This window comes from Artemia sp. Qi Xiang Cuo, chromosome 8 (genome assembly GCF_049724085.1).
Source record: "Artemia sp. Qi Xiang Cuo chromosome 8, ASM4972408v1, whole genome shotgun sequence".
Classification (NCBI taxonomy): Eukaryota; Metazoa; Arthropoda; class Branchiopoda; order Anostraca; family Artemiidae; genus Artemia; species Artemia sp. Qi Xiang Cuo.
Window position 1 is genome coordinate 19,186,449 of NC_142801.1, and position 19,756 is coordinate 19,206,204.

Genomic DNA, 19,756 nt, shown 5'->3' on the forward strand with positions numbered 1-19,756 from the left:
ATGTGAAATGTAAGCTGCATCCGTAATATGTTTGCTGCTTTCTACTCGATTCATTTTCACTTTCTTTTCACCGTCTGATGCTTTGCTAGTTTTGTTTTTACGAGTTTACAACAATTGCAGAGAGAAATATTCGATCTAGAATGAATTAAATAAAAAAAAACAAATTTTTTTAACTGAAAGTAAGGAACGACGTTAAAACCTACAACGAACAGAATTTATTCCGTATATGGAAGGGGCTGTCCCCTCCTCAACGCCTCGGTGTTTATGCTACAGTTTTTTATTGTTTAAAAAAATAAGAGTTGTGAGGAAGTCAAACTTTAGCGTAAAGGGCGATTGGTTGAGGAGGGGACAGCTCCTTTCATATACCGAATAATTTCTGTTCGTTTTAAGTTTTAACTTCATTCCTTACTTTCAGTTAAAAAAAAACTTTTTTTTTTTTACTTAATTTTTGAACGTTTTTTAATTAATGAAGGTTTTGATTTTGGCTCCCCGTACATGAATAATTAAAACAAAATTTTCATATTAATTTTACTTTTATTTGGTTAAATGGCTTTCTCGAAACTTGTTTAATTTTATTTACGAACGTTTTTATTAATAATAAATATACACTACTTACGAATTAACTTACGTAACGAATTTCTATATTCATATATTTTTAATACGTATATTAGGGGGCTCGCCCCCTTGTCAATACCTCGTTCTTTAAGCTAAAATTTGAATTTTGGTCCAATTCTTTAAAAATGACCCCTTAATCACAAAGGCCGTTATTTAGAATAAATAGCTCTTATGAAATTACTAAAAAATCTTTGGCTTAAAGAGCGAGGTATTGACTAGGGGGTGAACCCAATCATACACGAAATATTTTCTGTCCGTTTTAAGTTTTGATGTTACTCCTTATTTTCAGTTGGAAAACTTGTTTTTTTATATATATAATTTCTGATCTTTATTTAAATAATGCTGGGAAATCCGGCGCCCTCTTCATAGCAATGTCTCTTCTCCCATGAAAACTTCCTTCATGGTAAGATCCTCCCACATAACCCACGCCCCCCCCCCACTACCAGAAAAAATCCCCTCTGAAAACGTCTTTGTACTTCCCAATAACCAATACTATATGCTAATATTGGATCACGTTCGAAACTTTCAGCCCTCCCCCCGGAGACTTCGGGGGATAAAATCATCGTAAAATACATAGTTATTCTTTTTTTAACGATGTTTAACAAAATGGCTATTTTAAAATTTTGATGGGCTGACTCTGAGAAAATAATGAGCGTGGGAGGGGGCCTAGTTGCCCTTAATTTTTTTGGTCACTTAAAAAGGGCACTAGAACTTTTAATTTCCGTTCGAATGAGTCCTCCCACGATATTCTAGGACCACTGGGTCGATATGATCACCCCTGGGGAAAAGAAAAAAAAACAAAAAAAACAAACAAACAAACAAATAAACACGCATCCGTGATCTTTCATCTGGCAAAAAATGCAAAATTCCACATTTTTGTAGATAGGAGCTTGAAACCTCCGCAGTAGGGTTCTCAAATATCCCGAATATGATGATGTTATTTTCATTGAGGTTCAGTAACTCTTTCTGGGTCTTTCCCCCTTTTTTCAGAATTCAAGCAAATTGTCTCAGGCGACTTACTTTCTGTGGATTGGATTACATTTCATAAAACTTGTATATTTGAAGCAAGCGATGAAATATGATTCTCTTGAAATACCTATTGGTATCAAAATTCCGTTTTCAACAGTTTCGGTTACCATTGAGCCGGGTCGCTCCTTACTTACAGTTCGTTACCACGACCTGTTTGAAAGAAATTAGCACCACTGAGAGAAGAGGAGGCGGGAAAAAATGAATAAAAAAAGAAAAAAAAAAGAAAAGAGAAAAGTCATGAAAATTGTTTTTATTTCGTGTGCACATAGGTGTCCTAAGAAATTTATTTCGAGAGGGGGGGGGGGACAGATATACCCCCGTTCTTCGCAAAGGCTACTTTGGCACCTGCATCCAAAACCAAAATAGCCTTTCTCTTTTATTTTTTGTGTTCTAGGTAAAAGTCGTGCAAAGAATTTGTTTTGGGGCATATGTTATTTCTATGGTGTCATGAAGGGATCTGTAAAACAAAACTGACTTTTCTTTTTTGTTTCAATTATTGACAAGGATCAGAATTAAAAGTAATTAATTTTGTTTGTTTTGAATTATTTCGAGTCAATACCAACCTGTCTCAGGTTCAAATAGAGCCCAGCTTGGTCTTGTATGTTGCGACAAGCAATCGGTCATGTGCACGCTCTCTGTCAATCTGTCAATATATCTCTTCTATTTAATGACAAAACTATCGATTAACCATCTATAAACACTTTTGCATGGGAATGGGTCATTATTACAAAAATGTGGAACAAAAAAAAAATGTAAAATATGAAAATATAGAACAAGTATGCCTCCTGGAACCTAGAAGCAGGGCTGTCACATATGGGGGGGAGGGGGCGCCCACCCAATGCTTTTGGCCACTGTGTAAAAAAAAGAAGTCGGTAAGATCGTGGCACATCGCGCCACTATTTTTCCGACGCCGCTAAAATTCTTTGTTCGGTTCAATAAAGACCAGAAAAATACTGACATGTCATCTACAGAAATCTTGAATTTGGTTGGTAAACGCAGCAGTTTTACCGACTCGTGTAGTGATTTTACGTATTGTATTCGAAACGGACATTATGCTAATTTTTGACAAAAATAGTCGGTAAAAAATGACCGGCCAGTCGGTACAATCGCTCCCCCCCCCCCAACATTTTGGCCAGTAACGACCCTGCCTAGAAGAGTAGTTGCTTGTCTAGAATCCTTCAAATCTATAGTTGAATCACGTGTCATGAAAAGAAGAGAAGTGTGTTATGAGCAAGGTTTTTTTTAATATATATATTCTAAAGAATGAAAAAATGACTCGGTTTCCGAGTTATTCATGAAACCGAGTTGATTACCCGAGTCATGGCAGTTAGATTTACGGCCATAATCGGAATTTTGTTTTATTTTAAAAGTAGCTATTAAAAACAATTCTTTTTTCATTCTATGGAATTAAAGAGTGACCTGTTGGACTTATGGTGGCTAAATTAATTGCCGTAGATAATTTTGGAGACCACACTGCCTTTCCATGACGATAAATAAAAGTTCAAGTAAAGATAAAATCCTTTTGATAGACAGTGATGATGATAACAATGATAGAAATTTACAAAAATACCAGATATTTCGGTCACATATGCAGTGACCATCATCAGTAGTAAAACCTAAGTATAATCACCTACGGAACAAGTACTGACAAAACTCTCCAAAAGTAATCCCGCGTACCTCAGTGCCTGTAGACGCAAAATGTTGTACTAGTTAATCGCTCTGAGTCAAAGTACTTTGCCCCGGCTAATAATTATGCTACAGTGTGATTCAGGCGGCGAGTTACGCACTTATTCCGTAGGTGATTATACTTTGGTTGCCAGGTTCGCATAGGTATACAAAGGGTCGCTTTTTTTGTGTGGAAAGGATAGGTTTTGTCAGTACTTGTTCCGTAGGTGATTATACTTTGAGTAAAACTGAGTAGTAAACATCACTAGTTTTACTACTGATGACGGTCACTGCATATGTGACCGAAATATCTGGTATTTTTGTGAATTTTGTATCACTGTTATCATCATCAGTGTCTATTAAAAGGATTTTATCCCTATTTGAACATTTATTTATAGAAATTAATTGCCAAAATCAGGATTTTTGTTTTAAAATTGGGCGTTAATAGCAATTATTTTTCACTCAGAGGAATAAAGAAATATCTTTTGGATTCATGGTGGTTAGGTGGTCTCTATGGCCACAGCTAGGATTTTGTTTTGTCTTAATGTGGTTGTTAATAGAATTTTTATAAAATTTTTGGGTTTTGGTGAAATTAAATGAAATGTATGTCTAAAAATGTCTGATAAACGAGAAAATGGGATTTTCTGACTTTGGAATGAGGGGATTCATGCATAATGTATGAGTATGCTCGGCACTGTTCTATTATAGTTGTTATATCTCTGTGAAATTCGATTATTACTCAAAAATGTACTTTTCAAAATATCTCTTTTGTAATTTTCTGTAATTATTATCAATGTGAAATCCTTAGACAGTGAAAACTAGAAAGTAATGCATATATTTTGGCCGAGACATCCGCTAAACCATCCTCAGAGTAAAGAGAAGAAAAATGTAAAAATCCGCAAAACGAAGGGAAAAGACAAACCTGATTTTCACTGGTTTAAATAGTTCTCCCCGTATTTGCTTTACATTTTCTACGTTATGCTTAGCCTGTGGGGTCCTGAACTTTTTTTTACCTTTTTACATAGTCATCCAAACTGTTATTTTATGTCGCGTTACGTTCTTTTTGTACTACTACTACTAACAACCCATCACAGCACCAAGCCGCCTGAGGCCAACACAGCTAAGAACGCTTCTCTTCCATCCAAGTCTATTCACAGCCTCCCTCTTTACACCATCCCTGGAAGTTCCCATTTACTTTAAATATTTCTTTATGGCATCCTCCCAACCCAACTAAGGACGACTTACTTCTCGTTTAGCCCTAGACGGTTGGCTGAAAAGGACAATCTTCGGCAATCTGTCATCCTTCATCCTCGGGGCTTTTTCGGCCCTTCGGGGCTTGTGATAGTCATTTTTTGAAATAAATATCTTATCTTATCCGCAGAACGGGCCCTAGCCATCTCAACCTTTCTCGCATTATAGCCCTAGAAAACGGGATTGAACCACTCTTTTCGTAGAGCCTACTGTTTGAAATAGTACCCAGAACAATCCGTAGACAATTTCTTTGGAAAACATCTAGCAAATCTTCATCCACTTTTCGGAGCACCTATGCTTCAGAGCCGTATTTGACCACTGTCATCACTGTAGCATCCAAAATTCTAATCTTGGTTTGCAGAATTATCTTCCTATTCTTCCAAACTTTTTTTTTAACTGTGAAGAAACCCCCTGTGTTTTTTTTTATGTGTGTTTTTTGTGTTTTTTATTATTATTAAACCCAATTTCACGAGCTATACTCTCTGTTGGGGGTATATGTTTTTGTTATGTTGAATTGATCAAATAAAACAGTTAAAACAGTAACCCTGACCCTTGGCTATTCTACTTTTAACATCTTCGCTGCTCCCACATTCTTTACTAATAATACTACCAAGGTAAGTGAAGCTGTCCACCTGATCAATCTTTTTGTTACCCAACGTCACCTTTTCATCTTCACTTATTCCTAGCCTTAGCATAATATGCATTTGTATTATTTGCTGTGAATTCACTGTAATTTAGCTGTAAATTCACCTGTGCATAAACTTAACGTTAATATTTTTATATTAATGTTATTATATATATATATATATATATATATATATATATATATATATATATATATATATATATATATATATATATATATATATATATATATATATATATATATATATATATATATATATATATATATATATATATATATATATATTAAGGTTATAAATTAACACTAATATTTTTATAGTTGCCATCCTGGGCCCAGGACCTTGACAGTGAAGGTGAGTCGCCGACGGGTAGCGACTCTCCAGATTTCATAGACGAGGTTACTCTAGACGAAGGACAACCAGATAGTGATTTCGGTAAGTGCTCTTAAATCTGGCGTTTAGTTTCTTCTCTGGCGCTAGAGGAGCCCTGGGAGTGGAAAAGGAACACCGATCGTCCCTGATACGTGCTGCCACCCAGACGTCTCTCCAAAGGGGTTAAACTGTTACTGAAAACAAGGCTTTATTGGAAAAACTACCGTTAGACTTGGGCTTTGCTGAAAAAGCATATATTTTTAACTGAGTTTTTTTTAAATTATAACATATGAATTTGGACATCTCTATTTGGTTGACTGTTGGGTTATACTGTTTTAAGCGCTTTATGGGTTAAGTGCTTGTTTATATCAATTGCTAAAGTAGGAAAACAGTTTTTTTTCCCTAACCAAATAATTACATTTAACACATTATATTGAAATTCAAAATATATTACTGTTAAATAAAATATTCAAATTTAAATTGCTGATATTTTTTGGCATTATTGTTATTATACAGTAATTATTTAGTCTATTTTCGCTAAAATGATTATAGTTGTTGTCTCTTTTATTTTTCTTCGATACCCACTGTTTACAATAAAAACAGTTTCCAATAAACGTAATTGACACAATATACTTTAGAAGGTTTAGGAACAAGAGGGGGGCAGTAGCCAAAATCCTGTCTTTAGTAATTTCTGCTTGTTTTAAGTTTGATTTAAGCATTTAATTTTAATCTTTGCTCGTTTAAGATTTAATTATTCATTTGTATCAATACCAGTTACATGTATGTTTGATGTGATTAATTATTTGAATTTCTCTTCGCTTTGGGTTTCAGTTATTCATTGACAGTAATTTCTAGATGTTTTAAGTTTGAATTATTATAGGACTTAGTTTACGTTCGTTTTATGTTTTAAGTCGCTCTTTAGTTTTCTTTGCAAAACTTCCTTTTCGAAAGTTTTTTTTAGATTAATCATTCAAACATCTATATTTTATCTAAAGGTTGTCAAAATGGATATTGTAAGTGCAAAGACCCTCATACAAAGAGGAATAATTTATATAATTACACGTTTTTAATCTCTTAAAAGTTGGCTTTTAATTTCTACAAGAAATTAAAATTTCTACAAGTCCCTGGAAACTATTTCCGTTGCCCTGGGATAAGGGTGAGAGAGAATCAAGGTAACAATTAATTGCAAACGATGTGAAAAGCTGTGGTTAAATACATAGTTTGTTCAGAATGTTTCTGAGTTCAGACATAAATAGTGAGAAATAACAGCTATTACAGAGCTATTGATTATTCTTGTGCGTGCTATTCTTGTGATACTTAAATAGTGATTATTCTTAAGTGATACTTAAGTGTGATTATTCTTGTGATACATAAATAGTGAGAAATAACAGCTATTACAGAGCTATTGATTATTCTTGTGTGTTGTGGTAGAAAGGCTATAGATAGAAGTTTGGCTTTCAAGTCTCTGGTAAGTATAAGATATGTGTCAGAAAATTACTGGAAAATATCTTGGAAAATCATTGACAAATGATCAGTGCCTCTAGTAAATTTATTTGGATCATTTATTTATTTATATTTTTTTAGTGACTGCTTATATTTGTTTATAGATGATCTTTTTATTTATTATATTTCTTTATTTAGTCCCTTTTCCTCAGTATCGTAATTGCAAACTTTTATTAATGGAATTTCATATTCGACAGAGGATGATTGTAAGGAAATATATTTATTGCAAGAAGTTGCTATCGCAAACCACGATGGGTCAACTTCGAATATGGAGTCAATAAATAAAAACATGACAAAAACCATAAAAAAGTGCAAAAACTGAGAAATTGGCTAAGAATGCCAAAACTAAAAATATCAGAATGAACGTCATTCGTTGGTCAATAATTAAACTTGAAATTCTCATAACTAGTTCAAAAGATAAAAACCGGTAAAACCCTATAAACAAAAACAAAAAAAAAATAAACATAAAATAAAAAGGGATATTAAAAAAGGGGGGCGACAAAACAAGTGAACACTCACAATACTTGTGCAGCACCAGTACTAAATAATAAAAGAGGGAATCTAGCTGGATGTTTTGTATATATTCAATGGCTGAGAAAATCTCCTTCTAATATGTGTAGACGGTTAATGCTTTTAAAGTTAAAAACGATCCAAGAAATCAGACGAATATAGTTTTTTCTTAAGTTCACCTTGTTTCTTCACCACAAGAGATGTTCGAAATATTTACCATTTTTTCCCGTTTTTAAAAGATAATCCAGTTTGGGTATATCTCTGCCACGAAGTTTTTCCCGTTTTGCAATCTGCACTTGGCTCAAACTCTAAATTAAGATGTCTCCAAATTACTGTTTTAAAAGTTGAAAATTTTCACTATTTCTGAGTTCCAAGTCCCAAACCATAGTTTTTGCCTTACCCCTCATCCCTAAGAATTAGAAGCAGAAGTTTTTACCTAAGGTAGCTTTGTACAGTCTTGTATGCGTACGTTTTTTTTTCTTTTTTTAATGTTCCACCACAAAAATTTTCTTTCAACATTTTTAAATGGCTCAAACAGAAACAATCAAAATAATGACTATCAAAAAACAAACCCAAAAAATTAGCCAATTCAGTCTCGGGATCTTTTCGCCACCGCTCTTTTCCTGTTTTGGAATTTGTATTTTGTTCAAAATGTATCACTGAATAATTGTATTAAAAATTTTTAAATCTGCACACATCATTAGCAGAAGCTTTTATTCAAGATATCCTTGTAGAGCCTTTTATACAAACATGTTGTTGTTTTTTAATTATTGCACAGCAAAATTTTTCTTTTAAAATTTGTGAATGATTGGAACAGGAAAAAATTAAAATGTGAGTATCGAAAAATGAACCCAAAGAACTAGACAATTCAGTCTCGGGTTTTTTTCTCTACCGCTCTTAAACCTGTTTTGGAATTTGTATCTTGTTCAAAATGTATCACCAAGTAATTGTCTTAAAATTTAAAATCTGCACACACTATTAGTAGGAGCTTTTATTTCAGATATCTTTGTAGAGCCTTGTATACTTAGATGGTGTTCTTTTTTATTATTGCACAGCAACAGTTCTTTTAATATTTATAAATGGTTAGAACAGGAAAAAATTAAAATGTGAATATCGAAAAATGAATCCAAAAAACAGCCAATCCAGATTAGGAGTCATTCCGCCACCACTCTTTTCCTGTTTTGTACTTTGCACTCAACTCAAAATTTAATGCTAGATCCCTCTAAATAACTTTCTTAAATTATCAAAGTTCGTTCATATTCAGAGTTAAGATGGTCAAAACTATAGATATAATCATTTGTTCAATTATTTAAAGATATAATTATTTATATCGAAAGAATAAAAAATAAAAGAATTTTATCGTCGTGCGATTTGCACTTGACCAAAAATCTAAATCTGAATCCCCCCCCCCCCCCTAGAACTCTTAAAATTTGAAAATTAGTTCATATTCGCAGTTATAAGTCATAAACCACATTTTTTTAGTCTGAGGCTTTTATCTGAGGTGCCTTCAATATTTCAGATGAATTCAGCAGTCCAGAAAGTGATTCTGAAGATTATTCGCATAGCGCTGCTGATTCTCTTAACCCCAAAACTCTAAAGAACACTCCCCCTTTACAACAAGAAGTTGCTCCCTCTACCCGAGGCAATGGCGGACGATGTAGAGCTTTGTATACGTATACAGCCAATATGTATGATGAACTTACAATACATCCAGGTAAATCTAATTATATGTTTTTTAATTTATAGTGGTATTAAGTTCCATCGCTTGTTGGTTTGTTTTTTGTTCCTTTTGTAAAAAAAAAAGAAACATATATATTCTAGATTAAATGTATAAGATGTATCAGTTTACATATCAGATGTAAATTATTTCAAACCACCAAAACCAGCCAATTATGCAAACAGCATTGGAAACTATGGGTAAAACAAAGATTTTATCAATTCATTAATGGGGGTTGGACCTAAAGATGTAGGGTGTCAAAATAAATAAAAATCGGTATCGTAGGATGAATCATCGGTTAAAATTCGGTTAAAAAAAAGGTACCATAGGATGAACTTAATTTTTACTCACACCCATATTTTGCAAATATATCACAAAATGTACAAAAACATTTTTTTTCCAAAAAGTGTCATAATTTATCCAAATGTTAGCCTAAAAAATTTACTTTTTGAGGTCAATAGTCACTTCGTATACCGATTTTGAAACTTAAATTTTGTTAGTGCTTGTGCAGAAATTAAGATCGAACTAAATTTTTTTAATAAACTAAAAGTTCCAGGCGCTTCATAATAATAAATAACTGGTAGGGTCAATTATAAATTTGACTGCATAGTGACTTCACGAGATAAATTATTTTGATTTGTTCCAATTAGGCACTAACTGTAGTTTTCGCTTTTCATATTAAATGCACAGAGGAAAGTCCTATTGTTTGCCCTGTGGTTTTAACCCATGATAGGTATAGGAAATCTTCTATAAGCTCATTTGTTGAGTGGTGCAATAGAAGCTACTACTACTACTACTGACAAGTCACCGCAGCACCAAGCCGCCTGAGGCCAACACAGCTACGCACACTCCTCCTCCATCCCAATCTATTCAAAGCCTCTATTTTACACGCTCCCAGAAAGTTCTCATTTAGAAGCAATTCCATTCACAATATATGCAAGTAATTGTAAATAGACAGCTATTTCTCATAATTTCTTTTTCTCCCAATTCCTCTTGGTCTATTTCTCTTAATTTCCTCTATTTCTCTTAATTTCTTTTTCTCCCAATTCCTCTTAGTGTTACAAGCAATAAAGTTTTCTTCTTAAGTTATATGTTTGAGGTCAAAATTCACTTTGATATTGATATTCAAGTATCCGTGGACGTTAAAGAGGGGTCTGGGCCCAGTGTAGTACGTTGCCCTATGAATACGTACTACATACGTATATACGTATAATGTAGTACAATGTAGTTACCAGTTTTCGGGATTTTGATTATAATCTCTAATAACGATGAATGGCCTGCCGTTGCAATAAATCAATCTTTATCCAGACCCATAGTTTGCAAATAAATTACATAACTAAATTTTTTCCCAAATTTTCTTTCTTCTTTTTTTTTCACAACTTGTCAACTTTTCTTGTTTTTTGCGTCACAAACTTTTCAAACTTTTTTTTTTAAACTCTCTTGCTTGAGGTCAAAAGTCACCATTTTGATGTTGAAATTGAATTACTACTTTTGCAAACTTTATGTAATGATAAAATTCAAAAAGTTCCAGGCGTTTATTAACGATAAATGATTTATTTAATCATAAATAAATAAATTAGTAATAATAATAATCCATGAAACTGACTTTGCAGGGGTTTCATAAGTTTGTATTATTTTACCTTGTTGCATTTTCTGAATTAACCTTTGATTTTGATCATAATCAAATTATATATAGTAAGTTATGGGAATATTATCAAATTATATATTATAGTAATATAAATAAATAAACTTACAATTATATGGAAAATATGTTACACGCTAACTGCGACTCTATATTGGATATTTTGCACTCGTTGAGGTTATTTAGCTCCCAGTTTGTCAAAAGACAGTTCCCGGACGGGTAGAGTTAGAAGGTGGAGTTTGGGTACTGGAAAACATCTTTTCGAACCCTAATTTTGACTGAGATCCATTCCCGAAAGTCGATATACTATAATTCTTTTTGTTCCAGTATAGAATTTATAGAATTACTAGAAAATTGTCCTCCAGATAAGGAGTCTTTTAATTGGATTTAGGCACCATCCTTGTGGGGGAATACCCCACTAATTTACCCCACTAATTTCCCCCACAATTAGTGGGGAATACCCCACTAATTTTATCTTAAACTCGTGTTAAGAAAAAACCGCACACATCAATATATAAATATTGGCGTGTGCATGTATGGGGTAGAGGGTAGAATTTGTGGGAATTTTTGTAAAGATGGGACACGCCAATTCCTTATTATTCGGAATAAGGTCTTTCCGATTTGACCTTAGCTAAGTCAGCACTAATGTCCAATTGGAGCAGGGCTAATTGGACATTTTAATTGGCTTTCCCAGGAAAGTTGGAATTATTCTTTTTGTTAAAAACCTCAAAATTGCGAGCTAAATCTTCACACGGTTGAAGTAAGAATATCTCCACTGAAAAAAAAATCAAACTCTTTCCTCTTTTGTTCTCTCTTGTTTCTACAAAACTTTCAGATGATGATTAGCTATGTCAATGGAAACATGCTGGAGCAAGAAATCATGAATTCAAACAAACAAAAAGTAAGGAATTGGAAGGATTCACAAGAATAGGGCTCTTCTTGCACTTTGGCCTTAACGGTTATCAGTGGTAGTTCTGGCCTCTCCAGTGCCCGGGGCAAAATCTTGATTAGACCCCCCCCCCCTGTCTTTCACAAAATTTTCAGGCCAAATTTTAACAACATTATCAATTATTGTTTCAATTTATTAATTAATTAATAGTTTATTGATTATTTTTTATTTTATTATTTAAATTACTCAACTACTATTAGTTATTTGAATTTAATTATGTTAAATATTACTATTTAAATATTTTTATTTTATCAATTAATTTAATGATTGTTAATTATTTTCGTTTATTAACAGCGCCCTCTACTTTATTTTAATAAAAATAAAATTACAAAATAATCATAACCATTAGATTAAGGGCAAGACACTGGCTAGTCCCCCCATGCCATCCCACGCTTTTAAAGATACAACACCTTTCACAGAATATCCTAATTTTAAAGTTATTTCTCATAACTAGATCTGATTCCAATCTGAGATGTTTTATCTTTTTTTCCTTCTTACAACGCATTTAGTAAAATCATTCTTGGAATTTGCTACCTCTTGAATCTTGTTTTTTTTACATCTATTATTTTCTTTCCCCCAGTGAGTTCCCCTTGGGGTACTATTGAATACAATTAACAAGTTAGGTCACTTCTCTTTTCACCTCACTTAGATTTTTCTGATTTTCCGAAGCAGCTTGACAAAGTCCTGTGCAACTTCGTAATATTTTTTTTTTTTTAATTTGGAATCTAAAAAAAATGTCTTGAAGAGTAGAACTTGAGTTTTAGTAATGAGATTGTGATTTTTGCTCGGGTGAAAATCATTTTAGTGATTCTGGATTCGACTTGTAGCTTCAGCTAAGCTTTAAACTGAACTTCTGAAATATTCGCATCAAGTAACCCACTATGCGAGAAAACGAAGACTGAATGCTATAATTTGACCGAGATAATACCATATCATACAGGGCAATAGAGCTGCCTAAGTAAAGACCGATGTTGGCACAATGTATTCTTTATTTTTTTTGTTTTTTTTTTTTTTATATATATATATATTTTTATGGTTTGTTTGTTTGTTTCTTTCTTGTAGACCAGGGCACTTCATATTGAAGGAGTTGTCGTAGAAACTTCGAAAAGGGAAACTAACGCCCCATCATTTCCCCAAACAGGCTTGTGAAGTGGGTATGAGGCTGAGTGGAAGTTCTCTAATGAGTGGAAATTCTCTATTTAACCATCGCATATTTTTCTTTTTTTCAGTTTAAAAGATATGCATAAAAACATCAAATGGAACTTCCAAATAAGTCATGTTTTGCATTTAATTAGAATGAGTTATTTTTTTCTTTTTGGCAAACTTGTTGTTTCTTTTAAAGTAAATTGGGTTTGTTTTTCTTTTTTATTGCTACTTGGTGATTTGTTCCTTGCCTCAAATTCTATTCCGTAAAAATCTTGTTAGAAAGAATTATTCACAAGGGAGCAATCTCACAAAGTAATTGGAAAGACCCTAGTACTAGAAAGAAAGGTGGTACATTTGATGGCGTAACACTTCTGTTTAGACCTTGGAGCATGTAAAAGCTAGACACCACAATACACGTAAACTCTCATAGTCTGGCGTAGAGAAAAAAAAATCTATAAACTAAAACTTTAAAAGATATCCGAATCAGAAACGAACAAGAAAAACCAAAATGTGTCGGAAAATTTGTTGTTCCAAAAAAGATCCGATCGTACCAGGACTTTCAAATTATATCAGAAATGGTACAATTGTGCCGCGTTGACAGCGCTGCTGGTTATATCAAAATTGTCCCAAATAATGGCCGATAGTCTCGTAAGCTATTACCTGTAGGTTTTATTCGACGTATTGTAGCCATCTAATTCTATTTCTATAGGGTTTGCTACCATTCTTTGTATTTGCGACCATTGTTTAATATTCAAGATACGAGAGATATACGAGACCTACATTTCCGCTGTTGGCAATACTTATTGTTTTTGCTTAGGTCGTATAGAGACCAAAGGATTGTTCAAACGTTTGTTGCTACTGATATTTTGACGTCTCAAAAAAATCAGATTCAAGGTTTTAAAAAAAGGGGTTATTTACGGTTATTTACGGTTTATTTATCGTCCTTTTGTTCGATTGTTTTGATGAATCCGCTTTGTAGCTTTGTCACAAGTAAGGCCAATATCCAGGAGGAGGTACGTTGTTTCATCCCCCCCCCTCCTGAAATACTTGTCCAAATCGCAAAAATATAACAAAATCAATATTGACAATTTTTAATGCCTTTTATAAAGTTTTTTTGCCCCCCCCCCTCCCGAACAAAACCCTGGACATTCTCTTGGTTGCAATCAATATTTATTCTCTATTAATATTTATTCAATATTAATCAATATTTTCTTCTTTTTCGATGTGTGTTTGTGCTGTTCCAGTTCTCTGTGTATACAACAGTGGCATCAATTCTCGGAAACCTAGGGTGGGGGGTGAAAAATGTATTTTTTAAAACTCAGGGGGAGGGAAACCAATATCCCCCCTCCCCCAATGGAAGTCACAGATCCTTTACTACACTACGGGCTCCAACATGGTAATAAAATCGTAGTTTTTATTTTTATTTTTTTTGTCAAAAAACTTCTATCAGAACCTTTAAAAATGGCAAACCATCATGTTTTTTTTTGTACCCAAGACCACATATCATAATGCGAAAGTTTTTAATAGCTTTAACCCCCTTCGTGCCTGAGCCGTTTCACGCACAACTTGTAAATGAGTACGCACAGGCGTGCACCTGGCTCAAAACCGGGTCGATTTTGCTCATATGCTAAAATGCTTTCCTTTTCCAACTACCTGCGCTTTAATAATGACTCAAATAAACAATAAAACTACCTAAAAAATAAGACCAATTCACCCTCTCCAACCTCAATTCAAGCTGCTGTAATGGTCCGATGTATGTACTTACGTTAAATCAAACCCTAAACCACTTCTGGAATTGTCTTTTCATGACGCCATTCATTACGTTAAGAAACTCACCCTCGATCCCCAAAAAAATCAAACTTTTGATATAGCTATAACAGAAGACTTTTCGCATTCAGAATCAGCACATATTTTTTAGTCGGCTTGTGAAAGAATCATTTGTATAGCAATTTGTTTGGGGTCAAACCACAATTTTCCTCGATTATAATCACATGGGTGGGCACGTGCGTACAATGGCTTAAAGTCGGGTCAGTTTTACCCATATCCTATTCCTACTATTTAACTTCGTTTGCAACTTCATGTCGTTTAATAATCATATTTTTCTTCTTGAGAACTTTACGCTCTTAAGTTTAGCCTTTACTATTCAACTAACTTTTACAATCAAAACTTTGTAATAGTATTTCTGGATAGTTTCCAACCCCAAGGCTTCTCTTGTCTACTTTCAGAGCACGTAATGTCACCTCATTACAAAAGGATCTCTTGTTATCCCTTTGATAAATTGCATGTGCATCAAGTTAGCCTTGCATGGTGTTAAAGTGGGAGATTCTTTTCTAATAGGTGTATGGATAGAATCGATTATTTATCTAAGCAAGATGATACTTATGGAAAATTAGCGAAAACCTTTAAAAAAGCGCAATAAATTATTGGCAAAATTGATTCTATGGTCCTATTCTGCAAACTCTCAACAAAATAATACAATTTCCCAAATAAAATATGAATTCAGGGGCGGATCCAAAGGGGAAGGGCGAGGAGACCCCGGATCCCCCATGATGTTTCTGGCGTCCTCATTTCGTTCTTTTTCCTTTTTTTTAATCTTTTTTTTAATAAACTTATCAATTTGGTCAATTATGGCGCCCTTGTCACATTGCCCCCCCCCCAAGATTTTGTTCTAGATCCACCGGCGAATGAACTTGCCTTCTATATGAAATTTTGAGAGATGGATTGATACATTTTCTTTTCAGATGGAATAGGAATTTAATTAGAAATTAGTTTAATGGTGGTAAGGATGAGCTGCTATTGAAAATCATTAAATCAGATTCTTCTTAATGTATAGTGTCAGTAGGCAGTTTTGTTTCAAAAGGCTTAGGGGGCCATAAATAAAAAAGTTTTTATTTGCTTGTAGTCTCTGCGTTAAGTTTTGTTGTGTTAGTTTTTGTTATATGTTACCGTGAATGTCTGCAAATTGGTTAATGTCGACATTCACCGGTGAATGTTCGAAATTCTTTTTTCTCTGCTTCGATTCAATTAGCTTTGCGAGTCAGCTTTTTCAGTCTTTTGCAACCTATCATGGTAAAAGTTGAAGTTAGGTTACATTATGTTAGTTTAGGTTGTCAGGTTTAGATTAGGTTAGGTCAAATTTGGTTCTAAATGTCAGAAATGAGTTAAAAACCTAACTTAAGCTGACCTTGTCTAACCAAACCTAATCTAACCTAACCTCCCATCATCAAACCTTGCATTAAGTTGAAAAAATTGACTGGCAACGGTAACTAAATCCAAGGAGAAAAAAAAGGTGTTTCGGGCATTCACCGGTGAATGTCGACATTTACCAATTTGCGGACATTCACTGTAACACACACACACACACACACGTATATATATATATATATATATATATATATATATATATATATATATATATATATATATATATATATATATATATATATATATATATATATATATATATATATATATATATATATATATATATATATATATATATATATATATATATATATATATATATATATATATATATATATATATATATATATATATATATATATATATATATATATATATATATATATATATATATATATATATATATATATATATATATATATATATATATACCTCGTTGTACCACAAAAAGTCATAAATGCACCATTATACTCACAATGATATGTTAAAATCAGTAAATTTATCGCACCCTACTGTTTTTTAGTGATTTAATAAAATAACTTAACAAATAAATTACACTCCATTTCACCACAGATCAAAAATTTTAATTGTTATGCTAAAAAACACTTCTTAAGTGCACCATTATACTCACAATGATATGATAAAATCAATGATTTGACTAAATCAAATGATTGTAGTTTTGTCAACCTAACTAATGTATCATATCTCTGCGACTTGTAAACACCAATAGTCTTAATACTGTCCAATTATTTATTTCAGGTGATATAATAAACATTCATGATAAACAGGAAGATGGTTGGTGGGTCGGGGAACATGAAGGCAATATTGGCATTTTCCCCGCAACCTACGTAGAAGAACTTGAAGATTAAATGATGAAAGACAAGCATTCTTAGAGAAGCATTGCGGAAAAGTTCTCGTCATTGATCCAGGCTATTTCTCTAGAAAGTTTATTTCCGTCCGGTCTGTTGGTGGAATTTTGGACTGATGCCGTGACGAAAGCTTTAGTTCCCTCATCAACTTGCTAGTGAATATGGCACAGAATAAAAAATTTCGTGAAAGCCTCATAGGGGGTTTTAGTTTTGATGGTGACTCATTTCCCGATTGTAGTGAATTGGATACTACCTCTGAAGTAATTGCATATAAGGCCGAGAGGTATGACTGTATATCTGGAATCTTACCAAAAGAATATAAAAAAAGGTTTTAAATTTCACAATATTCTATCATTGTGAAATTTAAAAGCACAACCTAATCTCAAAAACAGTATAAGCTGTTGCATATTAAGTTTTATGACTGTCTATCTGGAATCTTTGCAAAAGAATAAAAAGCATTAATGCTGCCACCCTAATATTTAAGAACGGATTGATTCTAAAACAAGATGAGCCGTTATATATAAAGTTGAGAGGTATAGCTTTACGTCTGGAAGTTTACCAGACTACATGAAAAATGACGATTCTTCAAGTTCAATATTTAAAAGAGCGGTTCAATTTTTTAAAATATACAAGCTATTTTATAAGAACTTTGGGGGGGGGGGCATGACTGTTTATTTGGAATTTTACAAAACTGTATGAAAAATAAGAGTATTTCGACTTCAATATTTCAAAGAGATAATTAATTTTAAAAGAAAAATGAGACATTGCATATGAAGTTGAGAGGTATAACTCTTCGCTATATGTGGAAGTTCACCCAAATATGGGAAAGTAATAGTATTTCAGCCACAATATTTAACAAAAAAATGTAAAAAACGATAAAACATTTAGTTTAACTTTGAAAAACGTGTTTGGTTTACCTATTAAACGAACCTTCTGATATTATCTCGTAAAAGTTTAACCATGAGACTAGGATCTTCCGAAAGTCAATGAAAATTCACGGTAAATCAATGAAAACTAGCAGTATTTTAATTCCAATATTTCCACAAATCAAAGAAATATGAAATTTTAAGTTGTTTTATGTTTTTTTTTTTATGAAATTTTAGTGTTCGCAGCTTTTTGATCTCTCCTCAAGAATCTCTTTTTGAAGTTAAGATGTATGATTATGCATCTTAAAATACTGTCGAAATTAAAGCAAATTATTTGTGTTTGATAAAAATTTACTACGCTAAAACGCTTAGAACACACTAATGTTTGAGAAGAGAAGTGTTGAATATTTTTAAAGTGGTAATTTTTCTTTAATCCAAAAAGAATGCGTAGCATTAGCATATATTTTTAGGCCTTAATTTCCCTACATATGAGGATATATATTCTCATTACTTAAATTTTATTAATTTATTTACTAAAATTAATTTATTTAAAAAAATGAACGAAAATTTTGAACCTCCTTCATACCCTTGTAGATGCGCCCCTGATGTTTTGCGCCCCCGTGGTCTTAACATTCTTACATTTGAGGATAGAAATATTCTCATTACTTAAATTTGATTAATTTATTTACTAAAGTTAATTTATTTAACAACAAATTTGTATCCTCATTCATACCCTTGTAGATACGCCCCCTGATGTTTTTGTTGAGGCATTTTAGCCTGTACTGATGTTTTTATTTTGTCCTTATCGTATTTTAATTCTAGCTGCTCTAGCTTGCCCTCGACTTATTATTTCCTTGGAGAAGGAAGTGCTTTATTTATTAATTTACTTCAAGTGTTTAGTTTATTAAATTCTATACGCCAAGGCCGTATCCGGGGGGGGGGGTGACCCGGTTTGACCCCCCCCCCGAAATTTTTGACCGACTCGAAAATAAGTGGAAAATTAGTAAAACCTAGGTAAAAATCAGTAAAATTAGTCGAAAACTGAGTCAAAAATTAGTAAAACCCCCCCAAAAAAGTCAAAAATTAGTAAACCCCCCCCCCTGAACATAAATCCTGGATACGGCCCTGCTATACGCATATGCATATTTAACTCTTAGACGAGGAGTGTCAGTGGCCCTGGAAGAACTTTAATCATTTATCCTTTTGTTTGTACCTTATAAATAACATATTTTTATAACACAAGCAAGCACGTTATTGATTTTGAAAATTTCATCTTCTTCAATTTAAAGTTAATTTAAAACAATTTTTCTGGCGAAAGTACGATGATCGCACTATTTTGAAAATATTAAATTAAGCACTTATTTTATAGTAGAAAACAAAGCTTCATTAATAATGATGACGGGCCAGTAATCTTGACAACCATAAATTTTAACGATTGAGACTTTTCTTGAAGAATCCAAAAGACAACCTTCTATGGACGTTTCTTCTGGGTGTTTATTCCACATTTGGACTGGAATAAATTTCCAGTGGAATACGTTGATCAATATTTCCTCCGCCTAAATTCAAGAATTTGAACAAAATAAAATTTTTGAAAGAAAGGAAAGCAAAATGAAGGAAATATTTTTGTTCTTTCTTTTAGGGATTTGAGACTTTCTTTTAGGGATTCGAAATTTAGTTTTATAAATTCATTTATAAATTCAAAATTGTATATGTGCTTAGGTCAATAAAAGTTCTATACTTAACTCTAGTTGCATATTCTATGTTCCAGTTATGC

The 19,756-nt window shown here is 32.9% G+C and overlaps 1 protein-coding gene across 3 annotated transcripts in view; it reads left to right on the forward strand.

The window, feature by feature from the left end:
- Nost (Nostrin) overlaps window positions 1-19,756 on the forward strand; it is a 123,530-nt gene that overhangs the window by 71,596 nt on the left and 32,178 nt on the right. For 2 of the 3 annotated variants that reach the window (XR_016142113.1, XR_016142112.1), the window contains exons 8-10: window positions 5,525-5,639; window positions 9,109-9,303; window positions 17,007-17,399. Coding sequence is in view for 1 of the 3 variants with exons in the window: in XM_089093271.1 (XP_088949397.1) it covers window positions 5,525-5,639; window positions 9,109-9,303; window positions 17,007-17,116 (420 nt within the window). In the remaining 2 variants the exon portion in view is untranslated. Of the gene's footprint in view, window positions 1-5,524; window positions 5,640-9,108; window positions 9,304-17,006; window positions 18,941-19,756 lie in introns of those variants that run through there. The other variant, XM_089093271.1, reaches the window with a different exon arrangement.